This window comes from Ochlerotatus camptorhynchus, unplaced genomic scaffold, assembly GCF_037179485.1.
Source record: "Ochlerotatus camptorhynchus isolate MF236.1 unplaced genomic scaffold, CSIRO-AGI_Acam_v1.1 ptg000036l, whole genome shotgun sequence".
NCBI classification, from domain to species: Eukaryota; Metazoa; Arthropoda; class Insecta; order Diptera; family Culicidae; genus Ochlerotatus; species Ochlerotatus camptorhynchus.
In genome coordinates, this window is record NW_027040527.1 from 3,640,532 (window position 1) to 3,664,246 (window position 23,715).

At 40.6% G+C, this 23,715-nt stretch overlaps 1 protein-coding gene across 3 annotated transcripts in view; it reads right to left on the reverse strand.

Annotated features, from left to right (window-relative positions):
• Positions 1-23,715, reverse strand: part of qtc (quick-to-court) — a 106,717-nt gene that overhangs the window by 40,327 nt on the left and 42,675 nt on the right. For all 3 annotated transcript variants that reach the window (XM_065232837.1, XM_065232841.1, XM_065232829.1), the window contains exon 2: positions 8,807-9,472. In XM_065232837.1, the coding sequence (XP_065088909.1) occupies positions 8,807-9,331 (525 nt within the window). In that variant the 5' untranslated portion in view covers positions 9,332-9,472. The remainder of the gene's footprint in view (positions 1-8,806; positions 9,473-23,715) is intronic.

Consider the following 23,715-nt stretch of genomic DNA (forward strand, 5'->3'; position numbering starts at 1 on the left):
GGTTGTTGAAGCGCAATGAATTGTTTTTTTGCCTTGTTTTGACCTCTGGCTGGTGCAATTTTTCATCGCTCAATCGAGATTGAGACAGCAATAACATCACCGAAAAAATGTGTGCGTATGTGTGTATAATTGCATAACCAACAACGGGGGTTTATTTTTTGAACGCTGATACCTAAATGGTACCGAATGGTGCTGGAAAATTTATTGAAAACGGTTGGGGAATCTCGTGAATGCTTTCCTGTAAACGGTTATTTTTCACAACGTCAATAAAACAGAGAACATTGCGGGAGAAGATGGGTTTCAAGGTTACTGTAGGCACTTTCCATTGAAAATCCACGATTGGTAAGTGAGGAAGTGGGGAACAATAACCGTTTCGGTGCAGTGTAAAAACTCGAATTAAAAAAATTAACTGCCGTGTTCCTATTTCATAAGAAATTCTCATGAAATTCATAGGATAGATAGAATAAAGTATGTATGCATTAGACTGATGCAACATTTTTAATTTTCGCTCCACAGTGCTTAAACGGTTTCAAATCGGGTTCTGATCAGCCTTCCAAAATTTGAACTCGTTTGGTTAGAAACTGACTGTGCACAAACCATTTGAAATTTGCATGGGAATTATTTACTATGGGAAATCAAAAAGAAAACTGTCATTGCCTTCTGCCGTTTTACTATATTGCATTGAGAAAAAGTTCGATAGCTGTTCATGTAGAAAAAAATTTCAGTAACAACTTTGCTCAAGGGCTCCTTTTAGTTAAGCTACAAATGAAATAGTTAATAATTATTTAAGAGATTGGTAATCACGTCACAATGCAGCTTCTTTGTGGGCAACACTATAATGTGCTGTGTGCAGTGCTGAGATTTGTCATTGTCATTGACAGACTTTCGGGCGATATTGACAAAATTGTTTATCACGTAGTCACTGATAAAATTCATCCTTAAAAAACCGTTTGTCAAAATCTCATTCATTTTTTCGTCAATGACAAAGATTCATCTGGCAACAAAACGTTTAATTTGGTGCATTCTGTGTCACATTATTATTATCCAAGCAGTTCAGGATGTAGATGCTTGTTCACTTTAACGGTTCCATGTAAGTTTTTTGCGCAAGTCATTTAATTTCGGTACAAATTTACCTGATTAAAAAATCTGCACATGTTTGTCACTGACAGGATTGTCACTGACAATTGACATGGTTTGCCTTGACACTGACTGTTAGCTCAAATGAGTGACCAAAGCAGAATTTTGAATATCACCATGTATTGTCGAGATTTTGCAGCACTGGCTGTGTGAAATAGTAGCCACGATTTTCGTGCTCTTTTTCACGCGCCAGAAACACCAATATTGCCTGCTGAGCAGTTGATTGAACATGATCATAAGACATCAGCGTCTTGAACTATTAATTACTTTTTTATTCCTTAGATTTAATCTAAAAGTGGTCTTGTACAAAGTTGTAGCTGAGAAAATTTCATACAAGCACAGTTAGCACAATTGTTGTTGAGAAATGGATGTGAATTGTTAGAAAGATATGAACAATAAATTTGCTTTTCCCATAGCAATTCCCGTACAAACTCCAAATGGTTTGTGCACAGTCAGTTTTTAAGTAAATGCCATAGTACACACTTGTCACAAGCCGGTTGAGATAACTGTTATAGGACTCATTTTAGTCACAATCAAGTTGCTGAAACTTTGGGTGACAGATGTGTGCTGTTCCCTGCGCTTTGATGAGAGAGCGTTATGCCAGGTTGGTTGTGGTACATTTCAAGTATGAGAGGGTGATTGCAGTGAGTAAAATGCAAGTGCTTTCGATGATTACATGTAGTTGCGATGCCCGGGCGTGTTTTTCATTTTTATTTGATTTTTTGTGGGGGATGGGTTTCGCGTGTGGACGGGCATATGGGTGATAATATAAAGCTTACGTAAGGATTAAGTTGAACCATTGATAAATGTATCGCTTCAGTTTAAGAAGTTCTTCACTTCGTAGCCGATGAACCATTCTGATGGTCCACATTACCGTGCAGGCGCCGTCGGTTGGCAGGGTCCAATATGGGTTAGATTGATGTTTACAAAGTACTATCATTTAAACAATATATTTAAAATTAAAATAATAAATTATTTCACAATGTTTAATGAAATTCCATCTACCTCGAAAACAATAGGCTGTGGAGTTTTGACGTCTTGAGAAGAGTTGTTTATTTTATCAAGATTAACAATTTTGCCAAAGACGTCAAGTCTTCAAAATGCCATTCCAATGCATTAAAAAGTTATAGAAAAAAAAACATGTTCTACTAAAATGAAGAAATCTCAAAAACACCAAAATATACCTCTCTCAAATTTTGATATTTTGTTCATGGAGTATTGCTTAATTTTTGCTAAAAATGTCAGGTTGCGATTTTTTACAAAAATTTCTGTCTTCTCGTTTTTTTTTCAACAATATCTTTAAAATTTGAAGCAGTATGTTTCTAAACAAAAGTTCTTTATTTAATGCATTTGCATAAGAGAAAAATATAACATTATATGGTTGTAAGCAAAAAAAAAACCAAAACATAAGGAAAACCAGTATTTTATTAATTTTTTCTTTAACTCCATAAAACTCGGAACCAGTAGGCTGTGGAAATTTTACGTCTTCAAAAGAGTTGTTCATTTTATCAAGATAAAAAAAAAACTTAGTCCAAGACATCAAGTCTCCAAAATGTCAGAGAAAGAAGTTAAATTCTGGCGCCATCTTTGCGGAAGAGCTTTGAACTATTTGTTTATGTCAATAGATGGTCCTTATTATGGAGAGAAACTTTGCCGAAGACACCAAGTCGCGAAAATGTTTCATTTCAGAGTTATTAATTTTGATCCGCTAGATTGCATTCCTGGCCCAGTGTGTAATGCTGCCAGCTGGATGAGGGGTATAGGATGGCAAACGCAAACAAGTAAATTTGTGAAATTTATTTATTATAAACTTTGTTTTATCAATATAGTTAGTAATAAAGTTATAAATCGAGCATAGTAAAACAAATTATTTACTCCTGGAACTAGATTTCTCTTCGTCTACGCCCATAGTTATTCATGTTTGTTATTAACATAAATTATTGACACAATCAAATGAGTTACATATGGAACAGTATTAGATCTTCGGTTGTATGTACATTTTATTAACTGTTTTATCCAAAAATAGTATTTTGGTTCACAAACAAAAAAAAAGTTCATTTAAAAACCTGGAAACACTCCTGGAAAAACCTGCACAAACCTGAAAAACTCAGGGGATTAACAAGCCTGCGGTGGCGGGTTTGATTCCCAGTCTTATCCAGAACATCTGGAAACGTTCTCGACTTTGCTGGGCATAGAGTATCACACGCTATGTCTGAAGGAACTTTTTTTGCAACATTCATGTACCTCAGATTTTTCTTTAAAGGATGTTAGTGTTGATCATAACAATCAAATCTGTGACGTTTTTAAAATATTTCATCTTGGGTTTTTTGAGAAAACGTGTTTTGAAGTTAACATGGCCGATTATGAAGACGTATATGAACTATGGACCACACAAAACTATTATGAATTGAAAAAAAAAATGCAGTCAAATAAGGTTTAAAAGTTGATTGCATTAATCCAAACGGCATTAAAAAGGTTCTCTTTGTAAGTAAGATCCACATTGATTTTGTCGACTTTGCGCAAAATCATTTTATATCCACATCTTATTTAATTTCTATTCCCTCATAAGAGTAAAAGAGAAAGAAACGAACAGGACAGTCCGTGATATCCACGTTTTCATAGTAGGCATTGATTTTCGTCCTGTTTCGAGTGTTTTTTTTCATAAATGCATCGTGTAGAATTTAAAAGTTTTGTGTCTCGTACTCAATAGGTGGCGAAGATGGCATTTGTCACCAAAACATCCTGAGGGGTGGAAAATTTGCTACGATTTTTAAAAATAAATAGAGATGTTTGACTCAACGATCAAGATCGAAAATAAATTCTGACAACCATGGCGAAAATCAGGAATACAGGAATGAAGCTCACATGAGATTAGCTACTCTTGCCCAGTGAGTTGAGGTAGCCCCCATATTGAATTACTAAAGAATTGCTAGAGCTTCATTGCAATTCCCATATTTTGTCTAAGGAAACTTTCAGGAAGGTTCAGTGATTTTCTAGTAAATTTTGCGAACTATAGGGAACTGTATTGAATTTTAGGAAAGTTCTGAAAACTTTAAAGAAGTTCCTCCAAAGAAGCAGAGAAATTCAACAACTTTCAGAGAAGTTTATTGAACTTCAGGGAAGCTCTACAAACTTCAGGAAAATTATCCAAACCAAGGTTGCAAATACTCATTTCAGCTAAAATAATGTTTTTCAGAATAATAAAACCAAAAGATGGTATGATGGCATGTTTTACTTGTAACTTACAAGAAGAGGTTACAAAGCAGGTGTTTGAAACATCAAACCTGTAAATTTTGCTTTCTATGAGTCACAATCAGCGATTTTCTGATCGCTGAGTGAGTGAGTGAGTGAGTGAGTGAGTGTGTGAAAAATCGCTGATTGTGACTCTCCTGAAGTGAAATAAACAGGTTCTTTGCAACCTCTTCTTGTATCCTACCAATTCAAAATATGATCATGGCATCTAATTATTTCATAATTTAAAAAAAATTGCTTTAGCTGAAATGAGTATTAGCAACCTTGATGCAAACTAGAAAGATGTGCTTCGATCTTTAGAGAAGAAGTTCTATAAACTTGAGGAAAATTCTGCGAACTTCAGGGACGTTTTGTAACCTTCAGGGGAGTTCAATGTCCTCCTGATAAGTTCAACGAATATCAGCGATGAACCAGCCGAAGGCTGAAAGTCTCTTTAATAAAGTAAATAAAAAAAATTAAATAAAAGTTCAACGAAGTTCAAGAGAGTTCTGTGAACCATAGTAACATTATATGAATTTCAATGATAATCTGTAAAAAGTTTTTTTTTAACGTGAGGAAAATTTTACAAACTTTAGGATGTTCTGTGAACCACAGGGAACATTGTAATAGAGATAAATTCTTGCGATACCTCTTTCTCTTCTACGCTTCCCTTGTGAAATGTGATCGAGGGCATGAGTAAAAAAATAAATCTTTCTCAATACAAATATTTTTTTAAATATTATTATATTTTTACTAACAATTATTTTTTTAATTCCTTTCAATTTTTATTTTGATCTTTGATATCGGTCTAGTGGTTCAAAAGTAATAAAATTTTGAAAAAAGTCATTTTTGAAAAAAAAACAACGATTTTTTGGACGATGAAATGGTCGCCCTAATGACAAAAAAAATGCGATAAGGAAAAAACTACAATTTTTTACCATATTCTGAAATCCACTATATCCTTTTGCTATGGAATGGCAGAATAATAGTAAATTTAGGGACTAAACCATTGTTTAATTAATTTATTATTAAAATTAAACATTATGAGATCATGACAAAACTACGATATTTTACGGTACCGAAGAGGGAATCTTACTGTATCATTGAATCTTAGTATTTTGACTACTTCAATCCCTTTTTGAATCATTTTCAGCTGAATTTGTTCCGATCCGTAAAAGTTTTGTATGATCAATAGTCCGCATCCACCTTTGTAAACGGCTAATTATACTTCACCACACTTTTTCTCAAAAAACCCAAGATGAACTATTTTAAAACCTTCACCAAATTGATTGTTAGGATCAATACTAACTTCCAGTGAAGAAAAAACTGAGGTACATGAAAGTTGCAAAAAAAAGTGCCTTCAGACATAGCGTGTATCATTGTGCTTCCCAAGTAACATTTAACGTTTTATGAAGTACTACAAGGCTTCTATAAAACAACATTCATAAAACCCTGTTCACGATAGCTTTGCCTTTATTACATCTACCAAAACCTCAATAAGACTAGAACCTGTCAAGTTGGCCCATCCTGAAGAAGGTTCTAAAGAGTGTATTATCGAGACATTTCAAGAATGACAGGCTGCAAAAATGTTATATGACGAATACATTGAGAACTATTTAAAATCCTTATTATAAGTACAATAAAAGCCATTTGGCATCAATACTTGTGCTATTTGCCTTTGACGCTTGCTAAGCGCACTAAAAAGAAAGCATCAATCAAGATAAACATGGATACATAAGTATCGTCCGATCTTGCTCATATTCAATGTTCAAAAATTAATCTGTCAAAAATTCACATAAATGTCCTCATAGTTAAAGTGAAAGGATTACTAAAATAATCGAAACTCATATTGTGGTCTATTTTTAGGTGACCGATTAAAACCACAAGACTAATGTGAAATGTGCTTCAGAAGATCGAAAAAATGAAGTCCCCTTCGGAAAACGTTGATTTCACTAATTATTTTTAATTTAGGACACTAAATATAGTTATTTGTTACGTTAATCATTGCTCCTAGCCGAGACAATTTGATGATTTTCGTAATCTCTATTACTGCTCATTGGTGAATTGATGAGAACAATGTTATTTTAAAGGAAAAAAATCTTTGAAAAATGAAGATTGTAAAAAGGCAAATGGAACAATAACAATATAGCGATAGCATACACATTAATTTTCCAAAAGTCATTTGTGAAAAAACTGTTTTGCTTTAATGAAGTCGCTAACAAATGCAAAACATTTTAATGGGGTTTTTATGAAGATAATTTACAGACTGAATTGTTTTTATCTGAAGCCATTTTGATTGATCCTATTCCGTTTAGTTTTATGGCGGCTTTAATGGTGGCAAAGTTGTCTGGAAAAAGTTAAATGTCAAAATTTGTTTATCTTTCGATAGTTTTGTTGTGCGATGATTGCAACGATGCTCTACTCCAGTGTTGGATCAACAAGTTGCGTGGCATCCTTGATAATGGCAATTCATCTTTTGGAAGCACTTACATCAGGAAGTGTATCTACGTAACTAGGAACAGGTGGAAGCTCAATCGTTCCCGAAAAGGTTTCCTTCTTCCGGATGATGCGATGAAGTTTATGTGCGCTTGCTTGGAATTTTTGGAACAGTTAAGCCAATTCCCTGCTGACAGACAGCTTCTGAAGAATCCTGTCAGCAGTTTGCCGCAGTCCCAGTTTGGCACTGATGCTATTCGGATCATCATCGTACCGTTATTTCTGGAGAAGGCTGCTATTGAAAATATGCTGTGTATTCCCATCAATTTAAGCGTCTAATTTGACGGCTTCTAGTGCTTCGTAAGCCGCATTCACTTTGCTCATCTCAGTCGGCTGCTCTGTTGTTGTTGACCGATTTTGTCGGAGTTGTTGAGCCTCCCAGAAAGTTCTGGAGTTGGATTCCCTTGCTCTTCAGTCGACAGCATTGCTAGAATTATTACTCGTTTATCTTTTGGCATTTCCTTGTAATTCTGCGAAAAAATGCATCAATACATGTTTTTGATCTCGTTTGAAACCGAACGGTTTTATAATTGCTTTTATAATGATAAAACACCTTTATAGAGTATTTTTTCGTAACATCAATAAAACAAAAACCGATTCAAGGGATAGAGTGCTGCATTTAATTCATTTTTAAAACCATTCACTTTACGATTTTCTCGTCAGGCTTTAAAAGATTTTTAAACCAGTATGAAGCTGAAGTACTAATCCAGAATGTTTTGCACTTTTAAATGCTGTAGTTAAACTAAAAAGATCGCTTATTGCTTATTGAAAGGCAAAAGGCTGTTATATTGTTACTTGGGTTGCCACACAATATAAAAATTCATGCATTGGTTGGCATAGTGGGGTCTCAATTAATAACTATGGGAGTGCATCTGAGAACCGGATAAACGCTCGCTAGTAAAATGCCCAGAAAAAGATAAATCCATAACTGGAACACCTTCCTTATTAAGATGTCGATAAATTCTTACTATTCCGTAAAACAAAATCAAATTGTATGGGAAATTCGTTACAGTCGAAAACGTGAATAAGAGCGATTATTATCAAGTAAGTTTAGTTTATTTGCCCATTCTGACCATTTCTGTTTTCACCGGTTTGGAATTATGGGTGATTGCATAAATGTACGGCTTTTCCAAGAAGAAACCATTTCTCAGATTACTAGTGGGTCAACGTGTTTAAAGAATCTCTTTGAAAGAATATATGCTTACTCTATAAACATGAATTTTTCAGTATGTGAAATATTTAGAACATTTTCCAAGTTCAATAAAGAAGGCTTGAAAATGTACGAGTCTATAAACCTGCACTACATTCTGGGTTGGTATTATTAATTATGTTCATAGATAATGCATAGAAAAAATATTCAGCTTGCCAATAAAGGAAATATTGACATCGTTAAATCGACGCTTTTAAATAATCAATGCATTTCTAGGAATCATCCATGAACGTCCCATTGGTTTCGAGGAAACTGTTCTTGGAAAACCGGTCCTTGTGAAAAAGTCGTACAATCGCATTGACATAGTTGACTTTCCATGACCTATTGCGGTGTTTTTTCATGAATTTGCATGGATTTCCTGCATTCTTGTTTCCATCGCTCATTGAATATCGTAGTGTATTCATTTATATTTGCGTTCTTGGAGAAAGTCCTTCACGGTTTATCCGTCATCCGTTCCATAAGTGCACTTCCCAGAAACACTCACATCGATCTTTTGTCTTCATACACTTAAATTCCACTTGATCGGCCATCCTCTCGCGTGGGAGGTTCATCCTAATGTCACTTGCAGTACGTATGTATATAGGTCAAGCAAGAGGAAAATTCACTTCACTCAGCTGGTCACTATTGAGAAAGCACTGTTCATCCTATGTGATACATATGTTACACTTAGTCGAAATTATGTAATTAGTTGTCCACAATTGTTATGTACAGGTGATTGATAGGTAGACTTACCATTCCCCGATCATTTTTCTGCAGGCTATTCTTGCGGGTCGACTGCGAGGACGAAGATTTCTGCCCGGAGCTCGGTGACGTCGCGGTGTGTGCATTATGGCCGTGTACGATTACGCCATTGGGTAGCAGTGTACTGCCGCTGCAGCCAGCCGAGGGCGATGTATCCTTGCTGCTGCCACCGGGCTTGCCGAGGGCTGCTGCCGCACAGAAAGGCTCCACTGTGTCGGCCCGCAGCTGATGATGGTGGTGACTGATCGATTTGCCCCCATTGGCGAGGGAATTTTTCACTTTTACGTTGGACGACGACGACGATGGACCGGACAGATTCGCTGGATGATGCATATTTCCACTACCACACTCACACTCGCGGTAATGTTGGTAGTCATGGAAGCTCTGGCTAGTGCGCATCCGCAAGGAATACGACCGGCGAAACGGTGTTGGCGAAAGCATCGGAATCCGTGTGCTGTCGCTTTCGCCCGGAAAAGCACGCCGCTGCTCGAGCGGCGTCGCGGGTTTCGAGGACATTGCGTGGAAAACTTCGAGGAAGAATGGTTCCTACACCTGGCGACACCTGTTTGTCGAATGTGTGCAACACCATCTAGGCTTACAAGTCGGTGGGTTGCAGCAATTCGAGCGCTTTTGTTTGGGCGGTCCGACTCAATGTGCCTGGGGAGGAAAATGGATAGAAACAAACAAACGAACGTTAGAACGTACTAAAATCAAACGGTTACCAAATTCCCGATTTTTTTAAGCGACACTGATGAATCACAACAAGGGAAAATAACTTGAAATGTAACAACATGTCACTTAATTCAAAAAAGTTAGAAAGTGTATTTCGGTTGAAATGGAGGTCATCGGAGATCACAGCGCGGGTAATCAAACAAAATTTGCCCGCCAGTAGGATTGGAAACGCACCAAATATTGCGTGAAATCGTGAATGCGTGAATGTTAAGGTGGTGTGTGTTTGTGTGTGAGTGCTTATAACTTCCTTGCTATCGGGCGTTCGCTCTTTCCCATATTGCCATGGACTAATGACCGTGGCACGTGCGCTCGTTTTGCAGATCCAACTCGCTGTGTGAGTTGGGTTGTGCTGCATCAGTGATGCAAGTGGTACATTCAGTAACGAAGCGAGGAGGTGAAAACACGACGCCAACATTAATTTATTTTTGTTAGGAGAATTTTAAAACCTATTACGTTTTGATTTTAGGTCATTGCAAAATTTGTCAACCGTTGCAAAAATGCAGCCAATTGGGAATTTAAAACTCGTTTTGAACATTGTTTTGCCACATAAGAATATGAACCGAAATCAATTATCTTTATAATAGCTTCGATCTGTCATTCATTGTTTCTGTTACGCTACAGCAATTTTTTTGATTGTTGTTTTCAACTCCGCATGCAACTGCCTTACTACCACACTGGTCGGTAGTCTATATCTATTCAGCGGTTGTTTTTCAAGTTAATCTCATCTGCACAACGTTGCAATCGCTGATTGGTGCACAGTTGGAGGGTGCTGTTACGGCCACCCTCCGACTGTTATGGGTTTCTTAATTATGTTCAAACGTAATGTTGTTATGCGTTTTGATTTAAATCTCCATAAATCTTCGCCACGCTTCATTCACAAAAAGCTCCGCATCTTTTATCAGCTCATTTCTATCTTGTCTCATTACAGAAAGTGGCAGAATTAAATAATAAGCACCTGATAGCAATCATCACCAATTATGCTCCGTTTTCTCGGGCGATAGTGTCAGACAAACATGAAACGCATTTCGGACAGTTACAAGTACGATTAGTGCTCAGTTGCCGTTATAATTTATCACGTCTGATTTCCGTGAAAAACAACACCACCCGGCGGTGGTGGCGGTGGCCTCGGTTTTATTTCCATTCAATAGCAAAGTTATTCATCCGAAAATTAACATTTTTAATTGTTCGGGTGGAAGCCATTTAGTTACTTTAATGGATTCAGCAGCTACGGCAATTGACACCAAAGCATCTCTTTCCAAACAAGTGGCTCTAGAGCTAGTTGGCAATTGAAATCAACTAATTATGGCGCTCATTGTTAGAGGAGAGGTTTAATTTCAGTTTTAAATTTCGACTCACTCTTCAAATCGACTTGTTGCTAGTTGGTGCGCATGCAAATTTTGCTTTCTACTTGTTGGCAAAATCAGTTCATCCACCGTGTGTAATTTTCCCTCTGCAATTGAAGTTTCCTCATCAAGTTAATCTACCAACTTCACATTTGTTCGCATATTTAAGCGATGATGATGTTTTCGAATAATTGATGATGATGTTTCATAATGCGTTCAAAACGGTCATTGATTGGAAAAACGATCAACCTTATGTGCCATTATGATTCCCACGGAGGAGTGTACAGGCCGAAAGCCGATACCCGACGCGATCTGCGTTCGATTTAATGCTGTAATGCACTTTGGGATCAATTGTCTGACCGATGGGGGTGCGTAGGAAAGGTGAGCGGGAGGCTGTCGAAAGCAATTAATTGAAAGTTCCCTCCCCGACTGTTGAATGCCTTGTTGGCGCAGATCATACTGCTTTTGATTGATTAATTGCTTCAGATGCGGACATGAAAATAATCTCTCTAATGAAATTGATCGCTTCAAGAGCAAGCAGTTGGTAACATGTGAGTGAATGGAAATGTAGAAATTGTAATTCGATCACTTTCGCTTTCGCTTTCGAAGGGTGGAAGTATGATGTTTTCGTAGGAGTACAATCTCTGCCTTGCGAAATGTTTAAATGTGCAGACAATTATGGACGTCACATACCGCAGAGTGCCGCATTGGGTTCGTTCCGCATTGGTTGGCTGTTAAGTGTTCCGTTTTTGGACGACCGATATAATGGACATACAAATTAAGCGGGTAGATTCAATAATATTTTAAGATATTCCAATAATTTTTTGGGGTAAATCCGGAAATAATTTAGGAATGAGTTCACCACACTTAAAAAGGCAGTGAAATTCCCCGATAAGTCTACGGGATTTAAATCAAGCATGAGTTTTATCAACTAACAAACTAACACCACCACCAACCAAAATTCACCAACATGATGGTTCTGTTAGTTTTATATAAATTTAGCAAAACTAGGTACGTCCTTTTGAAAATTCATCCTTGAAATGGTAGGTTGTTGAATACCGATTTTGGGAGAGCTTCGACCCACCACCTGGTGTTAGAAATGGTAAAAGCCAAGCTTATAATTTTATTAATTTAGGTGTTACTGAATTACACATTAGGCTACAAAATCGTCAGTTGACAACCTGGAAGGAGCGGAATACCTAGCCCTGGTCCTCCCCGAGTCATATGATAACAAAAGACTACCAGCTGAAACATGGACACAGCTGAGTGGCGTAGCCTGGGCAATGTTGCCAGTCCGGCAATAGCAAAGTGAAGAGGTGCGACGCGAACACTGGCGCGGTAACCATAGTACGGTGATAGAGGAAATGCTTCACCAAACCCGAGCGTCTATTCACCATGGAGGTGCGGCTCAAAACGGCGTCTGTTCTCCACGGTAGGAGCGGCCGATAACCGTCCTAGTGCCAGCGTGGGACTCTTAACAGAGCTGTGCACCCCCGGCGAGACAGGGGGTTGGGGCAGGCCCGCCCTGGAAAAAACATAAAGTTGCAAATACGGATCGGAACAATCGACACAGACCTACATGACGAAATAAGGACTACGATTGGAAACTCGGAACATGGAACTGCAAATCGCTCGGCTTCCCGGGGTGCGATAGGTTAATCTATGACGAACTTCAACCACGCAACTTCGGCTACTTTCTACCAGAGCTATGGCACCACCACCGAGCTGGGAACCGGCTTTGTAGTGTTGGGTAAGATGCGCCAACGCGTGATTGGTTGGCAGCCGATCAACGCGAGGATGTGCAAGTTGAGGATTAAAGGCCGTTTTTTCAACTACAGTATCATCAACGTGCACTGCCCACACGAAGGGAGACCCGACGACGAGAAAGAAGCGTTCTATGCGCAGCTGGAGCAGGTGTACGACGGCTGTTCGCAACGGGAGATCAAAATCGTCATCGGCGACATGAACGCTCAGGTAGGACGGGAGGCAATGCAGCCTGCATGCCGTATCGAACGACAACGGCCAACGATGCGTGAACTTTGCAGCCTCCCAGGGTATGGTAGTTCGAAGTACCTTTTCCCCCGCAAGGATATCCACAAATCCATCTGGACATCACCTGACCAACACACAGAAAACCAAATCAATCACGTTCTAATCGACGGGAAATTCTTCTCCGACATTATCAACGTCCGCACGTACCGCAATGCGAAAATAGATTCGGACCACTACCTTGTTGCAGTATGCATGCGCTCAAAACTCTCGACGGTGCATAACAACCGTCGAAGTCGAACACCGCGACCCAACATTGAGCAACTACGGGACACCGGAGTTGCCCAGGACTACGCGCAGCAGCACGGAAGAACAGCTTGGAGCAGCTTCTCTTGAAGATGGCTGGAGGGACATTCGTTCCACCATAGGTAGTACTGCTGCAGCGGCACTAGGTACTGCAATCCCGGACCGAAGAAATGACTGGTTTGACGGCGAATACAAACTGTTAGTAGAGGGGAAGAATGCAGAACGGGCGAGAATGCTACATCACCGCACGAGATTGAATGTGCAGCGATACAGACAAACGCGGAACAGACAAAACTCGGTTTTCCGAAGGAAGAAGCGTCAGCAGGAAGACCGAGATCGCGAGGCGATGGAAAATCTGTACCGCGTAAACGACACACGGAAGTTCCACGAGAAGCTAAATAGTTCGCGCAAAGGCTCCGTGTCCCAAGCCGATATGTGCAAGGACTTGGACGGTAACCTTCTCACAAACGAGTGTGAGGTGATTGAGAGGTGGAAGCAGTACTATGACGAGCACCTCAACGGTGAAGCAGCAGAAAACGAAGGTGGCACGGCAACAGACCTTGGAGCACGCGCAGAAGACGACAGGCTACCGGCCCCTGATCTTCAAGAAGTTGAGGAGGAGATCGGTCGGCTGAAGAACAACAAAGCAACTGGTGTAGATCAACTGCCAAGTGAGGTATTAAAATACGGTGGTGAAGCACTGGCTAGAGCGTTGCACTGGGTAATTGCCAAGATTTGGGAGGAGGAGATATTACCGGAGGAGTGGATGGAAGGTGTCGTATGCCCAATCTACAAAAAGGGCGACAAGTTGGATTGCTGCAACTACCGCGCGATCACACTGCTGAGCGCCGCCTACAAGGTACTCTCCCAAATTCTATGCCGCCGTCTGTCACCATTTGCAAGAGGGTTCGTGGGGCAATACCAGGCGGGATTCATGGGTGCCCGTGCTACCACGGACCAAATTTTCGCGATTCGGCAGGTTCTGCAGAAATGCCGCGAATACAGCGTGCCCACACATCATTTGTTCATCGATTTCAAATCCGCATTCGACACAATCGATCGAGATCAGCTATGGCAGATTATGCACGAGTACAAATTTCCGGATAAACTGACGCGATTGGTTAAGGCAACGATGGATCGAGTGATGTGCGTTGTTCGAGTATCGGGGACATTCTCGAGTCCCATTGAATTTCGAAGGGGGTTACGGCAAAGTGGTGGACTTTCGTGTCTGCTATTCAACATGGCGTTAGAAGGTGCGATCAGAAGAGCTGGGATAGACACGAGTGGCACGATCAGAATGAAGGCTGAAGCTAGACGGATTGCACTTGCCATCAACGCATCAAAGACCAAATACATGAAAGTAAGAGGTTCTAGGGAAGACAATATTAGCCTCCCACCCCGAGTTCAAATTGACGGTGACGAAATCGAGGTGGTCGATGAGTTCGTGTATTTGGGCTCACTGGTGACCGCCGAAAATGATACCAGTAGAGAAATTCAAAGACACATTATGGCAGGAAATCGTGCCTACTTTGGACTCCGGAGGACGCTCCGGTCGAATAAAATTCGCCGCCGCACGCAGTTGACTGTCTACAAGAAACTGACAAGACCGGTGGTCCTCTACGACCACGAGACCTGGACTATGCTCTTGGAGGACCAACCCCAAGTAACATTGCAAGCTTTATAGAGGTTTTATAGCATTATACAAGTCTAAATCATGGTCTACAGAACCCTCATAAAACCAAAATTGTTACTTGGGACGCGCCCTTGGTGTTTTCGAACGGAAGTTGTTGCGTACCATCTACGGTGGAGTGCAGATGGATGACGGAACGTGGAGGAGGCGAATGCACCACGATTTGCACCAGCAGCTGGGAGAACCATCCGTCGTCCACATTGCAAAAATTGGGCGACTACGGTGGGCTGGGCACGTCGCCCAGAATTCCGCACGACGACCCAATGAAAATGGTTCTAGAAAGCGACCCAACAGGAACAAGAAGAAGAGGCGCGCAGCGGGCAAGGTGGATCGACCAAGTAGAAGGCGACCTGCGGACCCTTCGCAGACTACGAGGCTGGCGAAGTGTGGCCATGGATCGAGTAGAGTGGAGACGACTTCTTCGGACAGCAGAGGACAACAAGGCCTTAGCCTGATTGGTAAGTATGAATTACACAGAAATATAATATTAATTAGCAAAACAATACAATGGTTCTCAGAATTTCGTAAAAATGGGTAGTGTCGTTCCATTTCCATAAGGTGATCCAAATTTCTTTTTTCCAGAATGATTTTTTGTAAAACTTATAACTTTTATAACCACTGGGCCGATTTCAAAGATCTAAATATCAAATGAAAGGTAAAGAAAAATACTTTAATTTAATTGGAAAAATATAATGATATTGAAAATTTTGTATTCAAAAACCTTGATTGTATTTGTTTTTTCATGGTTTTCATGGTTTGTAGACAGAGGGCGCAATATGTTTTTATGTTTTTCCTTGAAAATTTAGGCTTTTTTGCACAACATATGAAAAAATCAGCGATGTGCGTTTTTTTTTCGTTTTTGAGTTTTATTTTTTGAAGTTATCAAGTTTTGGGGTTTCGCTCAATACTCCTATGCGACTTATCATAATAATACTCGGTATAATAGGATATTCAGGAGATTGAATAAACACTTTTAGATTATTCGTGACTTGTATTGCAGAAAAAGGTTTGAAGTAGTGATCGAGGAATGGATGTGAAACACTACCCCAGGCCGAACTCCTTTTAATAAATGGTCTAAATTAAATGTTAAAAAAAGATCGAGCAGGTTTTCAATAGGGAAACAATATGGTATTATAAAACTTTTGAATCCTGATTATCAAAAGTGTTTAGAAGGACGTGTTTTCAAGAAGAAGAAATTGGCTTTCAGTGTTATGACGGGCCTCCCCAAGGGGTAAGTCACTCAGCCCATTGCGCTGGAATTATATTCTACACAGCTTGGGTACATCTATCGGCACATTTTCGGCATACCTCCGGCACAATCTCTTTTTTTTTTTACCTTTGGTTTTTTTTTCCGTCGATCTTGTTTTCCGTGCTGAGCACCAATGCTACTGACGCCAGGGAGGCAGCTCCCACACCTGGACCCTACCTATCTACCCATCAACTCATGAACCGGGGACCAAAGGCTTTACTTCCGTGATCAGAGATATTATATGCCTCAGAACATCCCGGCGGCGCCGACTGGGATTGAACCCAGGCCTGCTGGGGTGAGAGGTAATCACGCTTACCAGTACACCACCGGCGCCGCTACCGGCACAATCTCGTACGCATTAGATTGTTGTAAATAAAATGGGAGCACTGCTGGACAACTGCCATTGAAGTTGTTCAGAACATGACGTGCTGTTTGATAGTATGTTCAGGAACATCTTCAAAATTGAATATACCAGAGGAACTCAGACCAGCAGTTCACTTATAGATCTACATACGAAATGTAGGTTCTAGAGTGGACTCAAGAGGAAGAGGCAGTTAATCAGACCTTATTAGTACTCTTAATTCAAATAATGCTGAAAATCACCAGAGTTGCGACCTATCACAACCACGATTGTCAAACAGCTGATGGTAGTAACGCTTTGTACATTCCTATCAACGTGCTCGTCGAAGCTCTCTCCATGACCATCCATAAAGTTGACGAAAGAAGCAAAAGCATTGCACTCATCTGTGCTCCTTTTTGAGCTGTTGCGGCTTTGCTTGCATAAGTAAGTGTGTTGGTGAGTGAGCCCAACAGCTTCTGTTAAATGTTTCCTGCTTTGTTTGTAACTCACACAGTCGCGCCTGCCGAGAGGAACTTGGAATGCTTCTTCATTCCTTTATTTAACGTCGGTCTCTGTTCCGCAATCTAGTGTCAATCACCGACGGACATCGATTGCCATCCATTGACGGCAATCGAATGTGCACGAAGGCAGCTTCCACACCTGCGTAGGATATCGCACCCATTCAACACACATGGGCCTGGACCAACGGCTTTACTTCCCTTGCCTCAGAAAAATCCCACCGACCTCGGCTGGGATTGAACCCAGACCCATTGGGGTGTTAGAAAGCAGTTACGCTTACCACTACACCACCGGCGCCAGCAACTTGGAATGCGTAGGCATTGTTTTCATTTTCTTCTGTCGTTACGCTATTTCTCATGATCGTACTGCAAAAGTCTTCACTGTTTTCGTTTTGCTTTTCATCATCAGCAGCGAGTGTAACGTTTTGCTTATGAGCAGCGACCATTACTGGTGATTGTTGTTGCCATGGCTCTACCTCTCACTGCGGGACAAAACGTTCTGTCAGCGATAGTCGGTTGAAGCATAGACGAGTGTCACGTGAGTGTCATGATATTTTGCATCACTACAAATCACACAAAACAAACTAAATAAGTCTATTCATCACCCTCTATAGTCGGTCTCTAACAATGCTCTGCACCGGTTCCAACTCTTTCCGGCCGAAAGGCTAGATTTCTGGTCTGCCTTTGTGGGCATTATAAAACACTAAAACACAGGACTTTTATTACCCTATGGATCACAAAACACCGAAAGTTCACACACCCGCCACTTCCCACGTCATCCTCAATCCGATTTATCCATGCGATTTCATACCAAAACATTCAAGGTGTCAGAAATACCGGGTTGCCGGGATGGGTATTTTACAAACAATCGCAGCTTGCTCTATGACCGGCACATTCGACATATTTGTGGCACACTGACAAAAAAGATGACCCAAGATTGGTGTGCGGAATGACTTACCCCTTGCGCATCCCGTTCTTACCTTTAGTAGATAAAACGAAAATGTAAATCTCTATCCATTCTTCGAAAATTCGTATTCCAGCTGGCAGAGACATACACAATTATTCTTGAATGTTATATTTTGCATCTGGCGATAATCAAGATTGATGAAACGTGCAGTGCATTATAACAAAAGATTCACATTTATTTAATTTTTGTCCAGTCATCCCATGGAACATTTTCACCCAGTCATTTTCTTGTGAGGCTAGTATATAAATTTGACATATTCAATCCTATTCGGTCTCGATGTCCATGGCCCATGTCACTTATTTCTATTACCTACTAAATTATGCAACCAGCTTGATGGTAAACCAAGCATGGAAAATTTACCTTCGATTAACCATCACTTTTTCTTTCGTTTGGTGAAATACCGGTACAATTATTCGCTGTTGTATGATCGTGATAATTTTAATTGCTTCAACCGAGGTTTACACAAAACACTTTGCGATGACAGTGCCGCGGCGGCCGTGACGCGACAGTCCATACATCACTTTGATCGATTCTGTCGATTAGTTCATGTTTTTCGTTGATCATCTTTAGCTGAACCTAACGTTAATAACTCTTCATTCGGAAAAGCTGCACCATCATCACCGAAAATTATGAAAGCATGTGTCACCTCCATTGGGTGGGTAGCTGAAATGGGTTTTCATCGCATTTGTTGTTCAATGTAGGTACAAGTACAATGAACGTCAATGCATATGAATGAAGTCTGTTGATGATGATGATGGTAATGGGTGAATGACGGAAGCCAGCGCGGCAATAATAATGGAGCTCTTTTCCATTTCTTTTCGATTGTACTCTAGACTAGACCCACCCGCCGAAGTGAAGTGTTGTAGTCGGTAGGTGAGGAAAATTCCAGCTAAAAGAGCACTCAAATCAAAGGAAAATGGAATGCCGTGCGGTTAAACGATTAAATCAGCCTAGGTACGAATGTCACTGCTCGATGTAGGGGTAACCCGGAAGGGTATGAAAAAGCGAAGAATGCAAAGATTGGTTCCATACCCAATGTGACGTCGGGTGAGGTTCCGTTTTTGTCCGCAACCCGTGGTGAGAACGGGTTTTTGTCGTTCGGTGGACAAATGTTCCACCTTTAATTAAACCGCTTATTTCCAACATTAGCTCCACTGACTCCCAATGGGGAGCTGAGGCAGCTGAGTTGTTGCTATGTATGTTTGAATGGCATACCTGGTGTAATGATTTTCTTTCTATAGGTATCTGCATGCCCAGTCGGAAGCGGCAGTAAATCTGTTCCACTTTTTACCGAAACTCTTCGTTCATTGCTCTGTGCGGCCCCATAAAATCCATCATTCGTCGCTTTTACTGCAGTTGTTGACAGGCAGCTATGCTAAGACCTTCACGGGCCACATTGTTTCTCCATCACGGGTGTTGTTTTCGTTCAATTATTTGCTGCTTCGACCTTCGAAATTGGAAACCAAAAACTCAAGCAGCGCCCATCTTTTCCTACTACTACTACTACAACAATCATCGAAACCAACGGTTTTATTTCATTTCCACCTGGTTGCCGGTGAAGATCGCGGAATAGATCAAGATTTGCCGGTCGGTAGTAGGTAATTGTGGCTCATCGCTTGTTGTTGTTCATCTTTGCGCAGCGCAGCGCACTGTGTACGATCACCGCGTCTGGCAAAGCGTCAGGGTTAAACAGGCGAAAAATTCTCCACATTGTAAGCGTATTTCGAAACTAGGTTATATACAGTACTTGATGTACCAACATTCACACGCGGTGGGAAAAAGAAAATAAAGCTAAAACGTGGGCAACCAATGTAAAAGAAATCAAACCTGGCGAGGTTTTTGCTTTTGGTCGAACAATCGGGCGAATTGTTTCGAGGGAAATTTAAGTAAGCTAACTGCAAGTGCCAGCAGCTGTTGGGTTGTTACGGTCGACAACGGTGAGGCCCGCACAGATACCGGTAGAGTACCTACTAATAATGAGTGCATCGAACAGTTTGTTGTGGTTTTGTACTAACCGACAGGCTCGTCACCGTCGTCGTCGTCATAATTGTGCCCCGAACGCCTAGTTTTCAGTCTGTTATAGTTGGGGCTTGTGAAATCGCTGTAGTTTACCCACTTCAGTGAGCAGCTTTATTTGAAATGGTTGGTTTACGGTTTTACTGTGGTTGTTTTATGAGTCTGAGGTATATATTCAGCTGCATTGCATGCTGATAATGGATGAGACAAGAAGCTTCCTGTTAGCCTATCAGTGCAGTGATTCTCAAACTTTCACTGATATCGACCACTTTAAGAAATTTCAGAGCATTTCCTAATCTAAACAGCACCAACGCAGCCAGTTCTTGAAAGCATCCTGGAAAATGATTTATATACCTCCATATTTTTTCTTGTCTCTTTGATATATGTTTCACATCGAAGATGCGAATGAGAATGCAACTCTGCAAGAGGAATGCAACTCTGCACATCCCAATCTGTGCCGAGTACTTTATCTGTGACGAAGACTGGGTCAAGCGTTGTGCCGAACTTACCGATGTTTGGCAATCAAGGTATCAGTCTCAGTATTCCATGAGTTTGGCAACTCTGCAGCTATGACTTTTGAGATTATTTGTTTACATTTTTGAGTCAAATTCTAAGATAAATTTCCATATTCAACGAGCTGTCAGCTTTATTGAAGTGGCAATCGAAGTTCAGCCCCGCCGTGAGAACGAGAAGGGTGACTGAAGCCAGAAGCTATCCATTCAGGAGACGGAAGTTCTGTACCGTGCGTCATTCTTGCCGACGTTTCCCGGAACCAAGTACTCAACCGGTTAGTAGAAGACGCATCTTTTCTGCATTTTCATTACAACCTACAAAACAGGAAGGACTCGACCTAAAATGCCCACCGGAGACCTGCATTAGCTTCCCAGTGTCAGCAGTCGTGGTTGGGTACCTAATTCGTCTAACTGGCCTCCCCTTTTTTTGATGGGGGAGTCAAACTACTTCGTCCATGGTTTAGAACTTTTGAACACCCCAATAAATAAACAGGAGACCCAGGAAACCGCTGAGATTGGACATTTACGGAAACAAATTAACTACTGTTGGTCTTCTTCTTTCTCATGGTTCTCAACTTTTTACATTTAATGCGATTATCCGTATCTTCCTTCGAATAATTTCCAACACCATCCAAATGTCGATCCCGGATCTCGATACTGGCTGCAGTCGTTTGATGACTACCGCCTCCTTGTATCTGCCTGTTGTTCCTTCATATTTTTATCCTTGGTGCTGCAGGTTCCGATTGCGTTCAATAATACCGCGATTCACATTGGATCCATTACCTCCGGTGTGATTACCATCATGATTCTGTTAGCAGTATCTTTCTTATTGTTGTTGTTGCCGTCGGTGAAAACACCCAGTTCCGAAAGAGCGTATAGAGACTGCGAACCGGCAATACGAGATCCAATGACTCCACCAGCCTCCACAGCAAATCGAAACTCCGAGATCGTTCAGTCCATAAAATGATCTGTACGGCTGACTGATTGGTGAACCAGCAATCGAACCGAGTGGTTCTGTGGGAGAAACTGCGGCGGTTGCACATGCATCTGCAGAATGGTAGGATATTTCGGCAACGGGTTGTTGTTGACACCGTATATTGGCGCTGCAATCGGAACTGCAATTCACCTTACCTATACAATTGGCTGAAAGTCCGGATCCTATGGCCATCCAGGGTTAATACGCTTATTTTGCGTGGCGTGCTGACTCTGACTAATTCGTTTGAACTTCCCCGAAACTACACACTTAGAAAAATTGATGTAAATTTAGGTTCTCTGAGACTGAGATATACGAGCGTCAATTTTGACATAAAATTGAGTCATAATAGACGCGAAATTCTGCTCAATCACACGTACTTTCGAACTTTTCAGTCTCGGAGCACTTAATTTTACATGACATGTTTGTTTACGTCTCATCCTTTATGTCAAAGATGGATTCCGTCACGTGTAAGATTAGGTATTTCTAAGTGTGTATGGACATCTCTCAAAAGCCTTGTGCACTCAATTATACAATCTCTTATTATAATTGGAGACAATTTCGCTGGAAAATCGCCAAAAAAATAAGAATGATACTGACAAAAAAATCCCTTTCCCCTTATTTTGAAGTAAACAAAGAACTAAACATTAGCAACGATTAACAAAGTGTGAATCCAAAACAGTGATGCCGTTTTATTTTATATGTCGTACTTGTGATCGTGTGTCATGACGTGCCGATCAATGTACCACGATGTGTTCCGGCACAGAGTGCAGAGTTGATTACCCTTTGTCACACATACCAAAACGGCCAGGCCTACTGTGCAGCATTCAAGATGATTCAGAAAACATCGAGCGTTACTGATTTGAAAAGATAAAAATGAACAAAATGGAATGAACTCACCAAGTTTAGCAAATTGAACCTAAAGGCACAGACAAACAGACATAATTCTCACCATCACATTCTTTGAAAATATGATTTTAGTTACTAATGTGCTTGCATTTGTCATGGTGGCGCCACTGAAGCGTTAAGCAAGTTACTACATTTTTAACTGATCAGTGATGCCAGCTCTTTTAAAGTAAATTTTAGTAGATGTCAGCTCTCGAGAATGACAAGAAGACACTGAAGACATCCCAACAAACATTGCATGTAGAATAAGAGCTTATTCAGGCAAAAATATGCTTCTTCAGCTAAAAAATGGCTTATTCAGCCATTATTCAGCTCAAATTGTTTGTTGGGATATACAGTAATGACCCGATTTTGTCAGCTACCCTTTTGAAAAACTTTTCTAATGTTCTACGATACCCAGGGCTTCTTCAGTGGTCTTATAGCACCAAAGAATACTTTAAACACCTGTCTTGTAGATGCATGAGAATGATTTAGAATTGAGATTTTATGAAATTATTTAATGACAAAAGTCTGAGGCACGGAGGGGCCGACAAAATCGAGTAATTACTATACCACATACTAATCACACGAATACAGAATACATATTGTTTGCTCACACTAAACAATCAAAACAAATCCTTCAAAAGGACTGAGCTTCTGAGAATTTCTCCAACGGATTCGTATTTCTGCAAAATTCAATCAATTCTATAGATCTACGGAAAATTTCGTAGAACCGACATCACTGACTTCCATCTGTTTTGTTTTTATTCAACACAGTTGAAACGTTGACAGAACAAGGGAAAAGGAACTAGTGAAAAAAAATGCATGAACGAGGGATGCAAAACCGTGCTTGGGAGTGTGCATGATAGAGGGTGCTAGTGTGCCTGCAAAATACACTTGATGATATTTTTTGAAGAATTTTTTTCTATGAGTTATGTCTGTTTGTCTGTGCTAAAGGCTTGATGTAGTGTTGATGTAGAAGTCCAACTTGTAGATGGTCGGCTTCACGAAGACCAAGAGCTTGCACGGAATGTCTTCCCTCGATTTGAGATAAAGATTTAAGGATGTTGATTTTTGATGTGCATTGGTAGGCCTTTTCGTGGCCAATAGTCAGGTTTAGTGCTGCGACTCAACGATGAGATGAATGGTGGGACGTCGAGGGCCTCATGGAGGTTCTACTTTGGATCGCAACAGCTTATCCGCGGCAAATAACGGGGACTTATAACTAGTTAGAATGCGATGCAGCTCTCGCAGGACTTCTTCTGCCTAAGGCTGTGAACCATTTGCCGATTTGAATTTAACTCGTGGTTAAAAGTGACATTTCTAAAGTTATTTTATATGTTCGAAAATCCCTGTTATGTCGATCGATCGGTTTTCGAG